Source organism: Odontesthes bonariensis, chromosome 18, assembly GCF_027942865.1.
Source record: "Odontesthes bonariensis isolate fOdoBon6 chromosome 18, fOdoBon6.hap1, whole genome shotgun sequence".
NCBI classification, from domain to species: Eukaryota; Metazoa; Chordata; class Actinopteri; order Atheriniformes; family Atherinopsidae; genus Odontesthes; species Odontesthes bonariensis.
This window is the reverse complement of record NC_134523.1, coordinates 11,198,953-11,211,140: the sequence shown is the minus strand read 5'-3', so window position 1 is coordinate 11,211,140 and position 12,188 is coordinate 11,198,953. Positions and strand designations below refer to the sequence as shown.

At 38.9% G+C, this 12,188-nt stretch overlaps 1 protein-coding gene across 1 annotated transcript in view; it reads left to right on the top strand.

Moving 5' to 3' along the window:
* Window positions 1-12,188, top strand: part of gabbr2 (gamma-aminobutyric acid (GABA) B receptor, 2) — a 179,393-nt gene that overhangs the window by 35,030 nt on the left and 132,175 nt on the right. Inside the window, exon 2 of the mRNA XM_075449751.1 lies at window positions 9,443-9,580. Coding sequence (XP_075305866.1) covers window positions 9,443-9,580 — 138 coding nt within the window. The remainder of the gene's footprint in view (window positions 1-9,442; window positions 9,581-12,188) is intronic.

The following is a 12,188-nucleotide window of genomic DNA, read 5'->3' as shown; positions in this document are numbered from 1 at the left end:
AATGTTGAGTAAGTTCAAAACACTTAGTTTTGTAGCTAGTTTAGTATGCCTTTAAAAGTCCAGCATATGGGATGTAAAAACATCTAATGGTGCAAATTGCAACCAACAGAGAGGCCAAGGAGAACACAGGAACCGCACATTTTTTCACAAATAATTAATATAATAATAATTATATATAATTAATAATGCACAAAAAGGATCCCCCCTAAATGTTACACACTGAAACTTTGATGTTTTGTGTATGTATATGTAGTGAGTTTTTAACTATTGCACATGCCCTGCAAACAAAAGGACCATATGGGTGAATTTTCCTTGTGGTCATATGGCACATGAACCAAGGTCCAACACGGTTTTTGAATAGGTTTAGTGGGTTATGATTGCTAGCTGTATTTAAACTTGCTTTTTGCTTTGGCTTAGACGCAGACACACGCATACACAATTCTGGGTTTAGTTTATAAAAAAATGTAATGTTTATCACATGTCAGAGGGTTGCATCTTACTTGGATGATTGCTACAGCAGAGATCAAACAAACAATTGTTCACAAGGCCGTAAACGTTCTATGATTTTTATTTAAAAACGATTAATAGTAGCAGGCCAAACAGCCCATGGCATCTTTATTTATTTATTTTTTATACAGAGGACAGTCTTTAGGGCAAATTTGAACACTTGGTTTCAACGTATAATGATTTTGTCGAAAATTCAAACGGCTCTGGAAAGAAAAAAAGGTGCTGTTAACGAACCGTTAACAGCACCTCGGAATGACTTCTTGAGGAGTGAAAATCAATCTATAACCAACTACTCCCCATGCAAGTTTTACCTTTAAAAACAAACCGCACCATGTCAAAGGAAAGGGGAAAAAAAAGAACCTTCCTGCTTCCAGTGGCTAATTTGAGCTTATTATTACATTGTTTGTGAATTTGGCAAAGATTGGATTTCGCCATTCATTTATGTTACAGTGCTAATTTGTGTAGTGAATTTGTGCATTTAAGATGAACCACGTGCTCGGGGGAGGGTGAATGTATTTTGTGTGGGAGTCGAGATGAGCGAAAGAGACTTGTCACCAGTGAAGAGGCTTCCAATGTGCCATCATGGTTATCCTGGTGGCCATCTGAGTTCTCTGGAAAGTGAGAGATGGTTTGAGTGTAATAAGAAAAGCCAGACTGCATGGAGAGAAAAAATGGAGGGCAAACGGCTATCAGCTTGAACAGCCCAGTCAGTGTGTCGCAGTGGATTTTAAAGGCCAGAATCTCCCATGTCAAGTAGTTGGTTCCTTAGTTTTTTTCGTCTCTGTGTGGCAGACATAAAATGTGAGGGATGAAGTTGGGGGAAAAAAAAACAACTCCATCACTCCTTCCTGCTCTCAATTTGACTTCATCCACACTCACTCAATCAGTTTGTACTTTGTTCAGATACTCTGGGGACTGCTGGTTAAATGTTACCACAAGGAGTCTTGATGCTTGCTGCATACGTGACTCAACTTGAGTCTCGGCTCCTTCCTCCTCTTCTGTCTTGTTGCTTTTATGCAAGTATCTCTGAAAGCTTTGGATATTGCTTTTTCATTGTTTCCCTAAGACTGTGAATTGCCTGTCAGTCATGTCTTCCTGGTCATTTAGAAAGGGAAAGAAAGGCATGGTGGGCAATGTGTTACACCCCAGTGGAGCTCTCAATTGTCTTGGGGCTCATTGATGGGGAACAAATCGCTGTAGCTTCTTGGAGATGTTATGTGTATGGATTGTAGCTGGTGAGTTGAGGTTGACAATGCTTATGTTCAGTGAGCAATGGGAGAGTATTGACCTCAAGAGAGCATGGTTTATGATTTGAACTAAGTACAGTTACATGGCCTGTACCATGACTTAACAAAACCCATCTGCTGAAGGCTGATTCGCATACACAACAGACCTCTGGCTCTCCCTCTTTTTAGCTGGTATCGACTGCCATGACAGAGTTAGAGGATTACTTGGGTTTTATACATGGAGAAATAGATAATCTTCTTTGAGTCTGACCTATTGGCTGCACTCTGCTGACTCTAAGGCTTCATAATACCAAGCATATGTTTTAGTGATCGCTGGAATCAGTGTGGATTCATACCCCCTCCTGGTTTGACAATCTTTAAGTAAGTCATTGTGATGCACGATGCAAGTTAACATGTGTGGCAGGGGATGCTCTGAAACAAACTTCAATCCCTGCAAATATTTGTATTATTGCAGCACGCAAATGTAAAATAAAAAGGTTTACATTGATATGTATTTGTTCCAGCTGGATGTAAATTAGAAAAAAACTTTTTTTTTCATACTTTTATCTGTGGATTGATGTGTTGCATCAAAGTCTGTATATAGCTTTAAGCATAAATTGTGCTTTCACAAATGTGCAAGTTGCCATGTGTGAAAAATCCCCCTCATGCCACTGAACTGATCACTTTTAAAGGTTCCTTTTCTTAATCCCAGTGGACAAGGTGTGCATGATTCCATGAAGAATTCAATTGTTGATTTATCAGACCACAAGAGTGTTGAACTCTTCACCTCAGTCTATTATAAGCGAGCTCCAGAGAAAACTGCTTTTCTCATGCAATCTTCAGACCATGTGTACGCACATCTTTGTAGCAAGTGATAACTGATATGATAAAGTGGCAAAGAAAAGACCAAAAGCCGTAGAATTGAACATAAACACAAAACCCTGAATAAGATGAAGCGGGTATGAAAAATTAATGAACGAACAAATGGGTGAATAATGCATGAATCAGTCAATCAATCATAAAGCAAAAAAATAACAATTATACTTGATTGAATACAGTGGTCATATATTTTTCTTATTTAGTTTCTCATCCATTTTTTAAATTTTTCTTTTTCAATAATATACATATAATTAACTGTGGGTGCCATAAAGAACTGCAGCCATGCGTAAAGATGACCGCTCTGACGCTGCTGAAAGGCCTTGCTAATGTGAGCATTTGAAAATTGTTTTTATTCTCTGGCTGATAATTGGCTCGTGTACCACTTTAGGTTTTGAAGCTGGGCTGTTGTGGTAGAATTGATCAAGTTTGCTTTAAAAGCATGCAATCTCTTTGCAGGAAAGAATTGATGTTTTTGAAACTTGAGTGATTACAATTACCTTGAACAATTCAAATGTGCGGAACTGTTTTTTTTAAGGTAAAGGTAATGATTCATTAAAGGCATAAAACTTGCCTTCGTTTACAATGCACCAGATTATACTCCGCCGACCTTACTTAAATTAACTGATGAACTCTATTTATTTTTTTTTAAATCAGTAGAATATACCATCAGGAAACATTAAGAAAATTAATACTTTTAGAGACATTTGAGTTATGATATAAAAACTTGCATGACCTAATTTACTTAGGTTATTTAGATTAATCAACCAATCAACACAACAAAATTACAATTAAAGGTAGGTTACGGAACCTAGAGTAAAATCACAATCTGTAAATGAAAAATGAATTACCTCTAATTTGTCTTGAAATAGTAGTGCAGAGCTCTGTGCACTGCCCCCTTCTCTTCCCCACCGCAACCATTTTCACATATTCATATTTTTTTACATTGATCCAACTTAAGTGCATTAAATTATTCAGGCTTTTTTCTTTTACTTTTTTTGAACCCAAAGTAGACATAACTTACTAAAAATGAGTATCAACAGCTGTGCTGTGTTAAGGTCAAGTTTCTGAGGGGTGAGCCGAGACTGGGAGCCAAAGGACAGGGACCCCGTACATGACCATGTACTTGTCCTGTTGTCAAGTACCTTATACCCCAGAGTGGGCTGCTGTGCGGGGGGGTTCAAGAGACAACCGTGCACATTGGATAACCCTGAACTGAAGCATTCATTCATTTATTAGTTTTCCACAGACCAAAGCTAAAATGCACGCTCACATTTTGGATAAATGGACTGTATTTACATAGCATTTTTGTAATCTAGTCAAGCCACTTTTACACTACAAGCCACATTCACACGGCCTTTTTTTATGCAGCATTTAGTCTGCACAGTATTGCAGCCTATGCAGGGCTTTTTCGTATCACACACACTCATCCAGAGACAATGTAGGGTCAACATTGTACCCAAGTCAACCTCATCATGTAGAAGCCTGGGATTGAACCAGCAAATATCTGATTGGCAAACAGCTGCACTTGCTCCTGAGCTACAGTATTCACAGGGAGAACATGCAAACACACCAAAAAAAAAGAAGAAAAAAAAAGCCCCCAGCTGAGATCCGAACCAAATCATTCTCCTAATACGAACAAATACGCATCCAATCTTAACACCTGCAGAGATATATTTTTCTGCAGAAATTTACGGATTTTGTGCCGTAATCATTTCTCCTTTTAGCCTCATCATGAACAAACTCAGTATGTGAGCAGAGCAGGCTGCCTCTGACAACAGTTTAGGTGCTCTCCTCCCTGTTCCTCTGTGTTCTTCTCGGCCTCTCTCTGTTTTTCTCACATGTATGTGTGCGTGCAATGTTGGGCCTCAGGCTGCTGATTTGGGGACGGTAATTGGCCATTAGGCGAGGGACAGGTGCAGCTGCCTTTTCCTGCAGTGTTAACAAGGCATTTTATCATGGTTAGCTCCAGCCTGGTACTCTGATCAGCTCTTGTTCTTGTCACAGTATTATACATATGTATAGACACAACTGCAAATGCACACATGCAATACTTAGATTAACACTTAGGTGGTCTTCAAAGAGTTATCTTGCACGTAGTGGTTATGGACAGAGAATCTGGGTGTAAAAACTGACAGTATATTGACTTTTACCATCCCTTATAAAAGTGTCTGACCCTGTGTAATAAGGGCCGTTTGACTGCCTATCTTGGGTTTTTGTGCAATAGGTAAACCCTCACAAAACACAGCCCAATTTTTGAGTTGATGCATAACTGAGTATGGCCAAAATGTCACAGGTATTTGTAGTATAAATGGTATATTTGGTTTGATATTTTTCTTTTCATGGAAAATGCTACACTGTAGTCTTCAATGAGATGATGAGCTGACATGCTTAGGTTATAAAGCTGATGTAAACAAAAAAAATCGAAATGTACTAGTCTGTTGTCATCAAATATGTTGGAAGTTGTGCCACATACTTCAAAGACTTGTAATGTTTTCACTTAGTGGTGAAAATGTAGTTTTCAAGTTGTTTCAGAAGAAAACTTATTGTAGCTATGCAGGCCTTTGAAGATATACTTAGTTTCCAATTTTAGATTTAGATGGTATATCATTAATTTGTCGCATGCAAAAGAGGAAAGAAAAGCTTCTTGTAGATAATTATTACAGTAGGCGCTTCCTCACCTTTATCCTGGGTGAGTTTGATTCATCAGTAGCACAGTAACTATATGCTAAAGTTATCATGGAACGATCTATAAGGATTCTTATCAGTAGCTTTGTGTAAAGTCCTCAGTGACACAAATGTAATTAAGACGAAGGATTGAGGTGCAATTGAAATTAATTCCTTGGCCAGATCTTCCATCAGTTAAATACTCGAAATGGTAAGCGTACTTGAGCACTGAATTGTCAAATTGGGTAAAAATGCAAGAATATTTCAACTAGTATTTCTACTGAAAACTTCAGTCAATTTCTGATCTGAGTATGACAGGCACACACTGTGTGACTCTGTGGTCACCTGAAGTAAATTTTCTGTTTATGGATCCACATTAGAGAGGGTAATACGCCTCCCTTGAGTTTCCATTTCCGGGTTCTTCCGCCATCAGCCTCCTCCCTATAACCACACACACCTTCCCATGCCATCTCCCAAGGCAGTCAAACAGATTACTACGGGCGTTAACCTCATCGATCTGCACCAAATGGCCTCCAAATGCCAGGAATTACATTTCAGACTGGAGGAGAGGGAAATAAAGTGCTGTTGTATTTCTTGCTGCTTTGCTTCAGAGTTCATTGCCGCTATGCCTTCTTCGTACAGTACCACTTTATCGTCGGGAACTTATTTGTATGTTTTTAGAAGAGTAATACTTTTCTCAGTTCATACCTTTATGGAAACACCCTTGAAAAATACACAGCCTTGAACTGTGCAAGAATATGAAGAAGTGAGAAAACAAATGCAAGGGGTGAGAAATATCTTATGTAATCAATTAAGTGACTTTATATTTGGATTTTATATGTTCTATTTTATATTATTGGCCGACTCAGCATTAGAGCCAGTGAATCGGTCTTGGAGACATAAATTCTTTTGTAAGGAAATATTAGAGGGCAGGTTTATGTTATTGGTTGCATTGTTACCATGAAGCTAATATTTCTTCACTCCTGTCTTTCTCACATTGTGTTCACATTGCTTAACTCTCTTTCACTGGCCATCACCTTCACTAACTGCATTTGTTTTTACTGTTTGTGTCCCATTATATTCCATTGCCTCTGTCCCCTCTGCCCCGCTCTCTGCCCAACCTTTACTGCATCTCCATAGCTGAATAAGTATTGATTGATGTTGGAGTGGTTGTGCTACCTAATGAGAGGCTAAATATAGACATCGCTACAACGGCCCTGCTGCGGCATCCTCCCTCATCTTGCGCTCAAAGTGTGAATAGTCACACCGTTGGCATGACAACACCCTGGTCAAGGCTTTATGAGCAGTCACAGCAGATTGTGAGCTTGTGTCCATGTGGGCCTCTCAAAAGTATTACAGGATGTATGAAAGTGAGGAGAAGGGGGGATCAGCTCATGAAGTGAGTACTTGTGAGAGACGATTCTTAATTATTTTGATAATCAGTAAATAATTGCTGAATTAGGATTTGCCCTCTGTGACAGATGATGTTTGATATTGATGATGGATGATTAGAGATGGAATTTTTAAAATATGTATAAATTATTTGAGAAGTCTGTTACCAGAGAGAAAAAAAAAAAAACCATAAAGGCATCCTGTAAAGTACTTCACCTACAAGGGGCAGGAGAGAAATATGAATTATATGAGTATTTCCACATTCTCTAATGCTCAAGTGTCTGCTTTAATAAGTGAAAGGAGGATTCTTTAGAATTATACTATCTTTACAGGATATGAAGACACAGTTGAAGCGTTGAATTGAGCTTTATTCAAGCGCTTGGGTTGGACACATCGCATGCATTCATTATCCTTCAGATGTAGGATGTTTGATTGAGACCAACTCTTTTTCACTTCTGAGATACGTTCAGCCAATAACACTTTACTAAAACAATTTTGTCTTTGGTTTGGATTAGAAAAATGGTGTCCATGAAGGTGGTGGTCCAGATGTATGATCTTTTTTCTGTTTCCTATGGTAACATATAAACACAAACACATTTCTCTTTGTGGTTGGGTTTGGATAATATCAGTTGTTTAGGATTAGGAAATCAAAACTGCTTTGTTAGGCTTAAAAACATAAAGGTTGACTAAAATACATTGTGTTTTATAAGGTGACTGTTCCCCTTATGGACACTTACTCTCTCAACCATTAAAGGTAGAATATTCTTTGGACAGAATTATGGGATGTGTCTGTTAACAAATTATCTATGGTGCAATGGACGGTCTCTGATGAAGCACTTGCAGGGTACTGGAAAGTGCTCTGTACCAGCTTCCCATTTAAAAAAAATATATATAAAAATAAAATAAAATAAATAAATCTCTTCCACACAATGTAATGTTGACTACTTAGCTCATGCTTGCAACTATTAAAGTAAAATATTTTTTCTGTGTCCATACATGCATGCATGCTCATGTAAAACATGTGTTATTGCTGCAAATGGTTTAATTTTCTGCAGAAGGAGTAAAGCACATAACAATGTAACACCTACAGTACATTGTTACTCGGCATGTTAAATCAGCTTAAACCTACTATATTACCAAGCCCTATTGTACTCACTTTGACAAGTTTAGTTGCCCACACTTCTTTTTTGTTGCATGGTAACCAATTGAGTCACAATCCTAAAATACCAACCCACCTTGTTCCAGCCAGCTGGAGAGAAATGAACGATAAGCATGTACTAATAGCATATCTGCTTTAATAGCTTACTGTTTCATTCAGCTGTGTGGCCAGGATGAGGAATATACCCACTGTGTCTAATCACATCTTCCTCCTTTCATTTCACCTGAGGCGTATCCGCAATCAGGTCTATTTTTGACTAGTATTAAAACATACATTGCTTTCTCCTGTCATATGCAGGGGGAATCCATGTCTATAAATGTACCAGTAGTTGTTTTTTTAATACTGACTTGTTTTAAGGTATTCAGTTGATTTTAAGCACATGACTAAATCTGACAGTGGAGACACTAATATAATGCAGGAGCACAGCTCTTGCTATTTTTAATGTGACTCGTAAGGAGTCCTACGTTGTCTGTGTCCTCGGCATCAACTAAACTTGGCGAATAATTGAAGGATTCGAAGACTATCGTCCTCCTTTCAAAAATGAAAGAGATGACAGACGGCTACAAGATTCAAGCTTGCGTCAACCCCCGGCACTACACTTAATAAAGTTGCGAAAAAATCCCAACATGCAGTCCTATATTTCTGTTAGGAATCTCATTCCTCCACATTCGATTTTCAGTTTTCGCATCTGTGTTGAGAATGGTGTGCTATTGCTCAGTAGAAAATCTCATTCAGTTGCTGGCTGATGGCTAACAAGGTCAAATGACTACAGATGAAAACTACTGTGTCAGAAGGCACAAACACACGCACACCACCTGTCATTCAGTCAGTCAGTCACTATATCAGCTGCACACAGGAACGCATCCTGAATTGAGTGGCAATAATAGAAAACTGAGTGGGGAAGTGTTTACTATTGATAGGAATATCATTACATGCTGTAGAATTCATGGAATCACAGCAAAAACCAGTTGGCCAGCTCATGTAGCAATCAATGGTAACCTACACAATTTTTTCCCCCCTCGTCCTTCTCGTTTGTTTTATCTCACTTTCGCACACCCTTTCCCTGGTTGCTGTAGTGATGTGAAATGGCTGCATTCTGCATCACCATACCAGAGCGGGGGATTGCTTTTGCAGCCTGTGAGCTACATTGTTTTACATGATATGTTCAAATCCCTCACACACAAGGCTGCAATTATGTTGGCATGTACCACAGTGCTTGGAGTGGTACAAACGGAGAGCATGGAGAGTTTTAAAAGATGAATATTATTTAAATGGCACACTGTTGATCATAAACAACATCCAGAAAGCTGACACCAGTTAATATGGCCTTTTTACAGTTCATCCATCACAGTTTGTGGAAGCTTAATAACCTTGTGAGTGCAGCAGCAGCCATTCCTAGAGAACAAGATCCCTGTTTCTAAAATGTGGGGTCTAAATAAGGTTTTGTAAAGCAATAGAACTTCTCTTGCTCAAAATAGGCTTTCTTATGGTATCCACCGTCTGTCTCGCCCCTATCTTTACTTTCCTGTAGTTCCAACCAAACCTCATCAAAATTTCCCTTGTCTTCCTCTTCTTCTCATTTTTCCTCACCTCCACCTCTTCTGTCTGTCTGCAGTGTGACAATGCCAAAGGACTGAGGGCCTTCTTTGATGCCATTTGCTACGGTCCCAAACACCTGATGATCTTCGGCGGTGTCTGCCCCTCTGTGACTTCCATCATTGCAGAGTCCTTGGAGGGCTGGAATCTGGTGCAGGTAGATATTTTACTGTATGATCTCATCATGCGTCTGTGTAATATCTCATATAGCCTCATATGACATCGACATCATATGAACCAGAGTTTGCTGCTTAATTGAGTTTTCAGAATGTCTTGTTCGTTAGTTTTGCTGTGTGCTCATGGGTCCTGGGTTTCAAATGGGGTCCCAACTCATTGCTTAATCCCTCATTAACCTTGCTAGGGCGACTTTGTAATTCTGCGCCGCTCTAATCCATGGAATCCCCCTCCGTTCTCCAATCAGAGACAGAGTCCAAATTACTTGAAAAGAAAGACTGATCAGTGGTTTAAAATGTGAGGTTGATGTCCCTATGCAGAAACAATTAAGTATATAAAGAGAAGCGGGTTGTTAAAATATGAATAGGGCAAATTATGTTTTGTCTTTTTTTTTTTTTTTCCTATTCAAAATCTGTTTCATACACCTCCCATATTTTGCAATAGGTACGCAGGGTGTTTTGTCATTGGTATGACCTAATTAAAGTCTTACTACTCAGGTCAGTCTAGCTAATCGCTTACATTCATATTTTACCATTCAATTATAACTGCTTCCTAAATGGCATTTACTGCTATTAATTTCATGCAGCCTCATGATCGCTCTCTGTGGAAATGAAATGCTCATTTTTACATCTGGTAAACTTTTGACCCCTTGAGTCACAGTGTCTTTGAGTTTGTTAAGTAAGTATCAGAGAGGGGAAAGGCTTGCTTCCCAATATTACATTGGGAATGGTTTGCTGCCAACCAAAGGTAAAGGTTATCAGGCATTGATAAGAGAGGAGGGGGAAGTCTGTGGTTCAAAGAAAGGCTTAATTTAAGATGGTTTTGAACTAAATGTCATCAGATGTTTCATTTTTCTTCTGCTAGCATTTACTGTGATTCTGCTTCTTTTTATATTCCTCTTTACTTGCTGTCTTGTTCGGGTCACTCTGGACTAAAAGATCAGCAGGATGAAGTGATAAAAGCAAGAGCTCCTTTTTGTTCCTATGTTAATTTCCACTCAATGGTGATGCCAGTCTAGAATGAAGGTTTAAGTTAGATTTGAATTTTAAGTGCTCCTAAATTTTTGTCTATGTAGTTTCTGTGTGTGTCTCTGTTTTTATGTCTGCTCTAGTCTGTGTTTATTGGGTTATTTGGCAAAGATACCTTTGAGAGGCGAAGTAGCAATCTTCTGCTCTGCAGAACACTCTGCTTGGTACAGTATGTCCCCCAGAGCACCTTACCAAGTAGAGTCTTTTTACCTTTCAATACACAGACTGACACCAGCAAATTGAGGCCAGCCTGTTCCAAAATACTCTTTGTGATACTGCTACAATAAAGCACAGCAAGTGACTGAGGGAAACGTGTAGAGGTGCATGGCTAAGACCATAATTAATGTTACTGCTGTTGTCATTGGGGCAAGGGGACTCTGAGACCAGTTCCCTTTCAGATCTGGAGTGACATTTGTGTGCTTTTACCTCTACAGCCTGACACTCAAGTTACATTAGGCTTATCATTACTTTCAAGACCCACAACCTATTTCATATTTATAGTTCACTGAGAGGCTGAGAAATAACAGGTTTAATGGACAGCGACAGCTCTGTTGAGTTTTTCATAAAACCCATAATAAAAATGCTCAAGATGTAGAATTCTTTCTAAAATTAGTTCTTAGGTATCTTTGGGTTAAAAAGATGAACAATCAGCAGATGCCATGTTGGGTTGAAACTTAATACAGATGTCCACTGAAGTGTTAAGTTCTGTATTTGACTTTAATGTATACAGTCCTGCATTCTTGGTTTTAGGAAGAGTTCAGTAACAAAAGTCTGTTTTATTGGATGCAAGATGTCTTTGCATGCCTGGGCTACATCCTGAGTGATCAAGCTCGTGCTTTATAATGAGAGCAGTAAATCAGGAAAAATACATGTTGGGGGATGATGGCAACATACCAGATAGCTTTGTGTCGTTCTTTAGAGATGATATTCATCGTCTTCATTGCCTTACTGTATCTTTAGGCTCCAGTAATGCTTTTGTTTCAGTAAAGGAAAGAAAAGAGGAAATGATTGAAGAAACAACATAGAGCCTCCTTGGGCCAAAAAGAGGAAAGGGAGAGGGTTGGGGTGGTGAGATGACTGCCAGTTTTTAAATCCTGCCCCCTTCAACTTTTCATGTGCCACATTAGCGGGAATCTGTTTTTAAAGCTGTGAATTCGGTCACGCTGCGTATTTATCACCTCGTCCTGGCATCCTTTCTGCAAAACTCTGGTTTGGAAAGAAATTGAGAATTTTCCATGGTGATTTTAGGGGCCAGGCTTAACAAGCTCATCATTTCCACATCAAAACAGGGAGCTGGCAGATATTATCTACATGGCAGACAGCTGAGAACAACGACACCTTTAAAAAAAGTTTAATCACACACCCGTAAAAATAGTATGCAGTCAGTGTTGATGCCTAATGAAGTCAGCATCAGTAGAAAGGCTCAACAATAAACTCACCCTGCATAGCTGTTCATTGTGGTGTGTACACACACTTGAAGGTGTATATTCATTTGAGATAGAGCGGCTTTACGGGTCAGTGTCAATGTTGATTTTTTTATTGGTATAAAAGCAAATATGATTT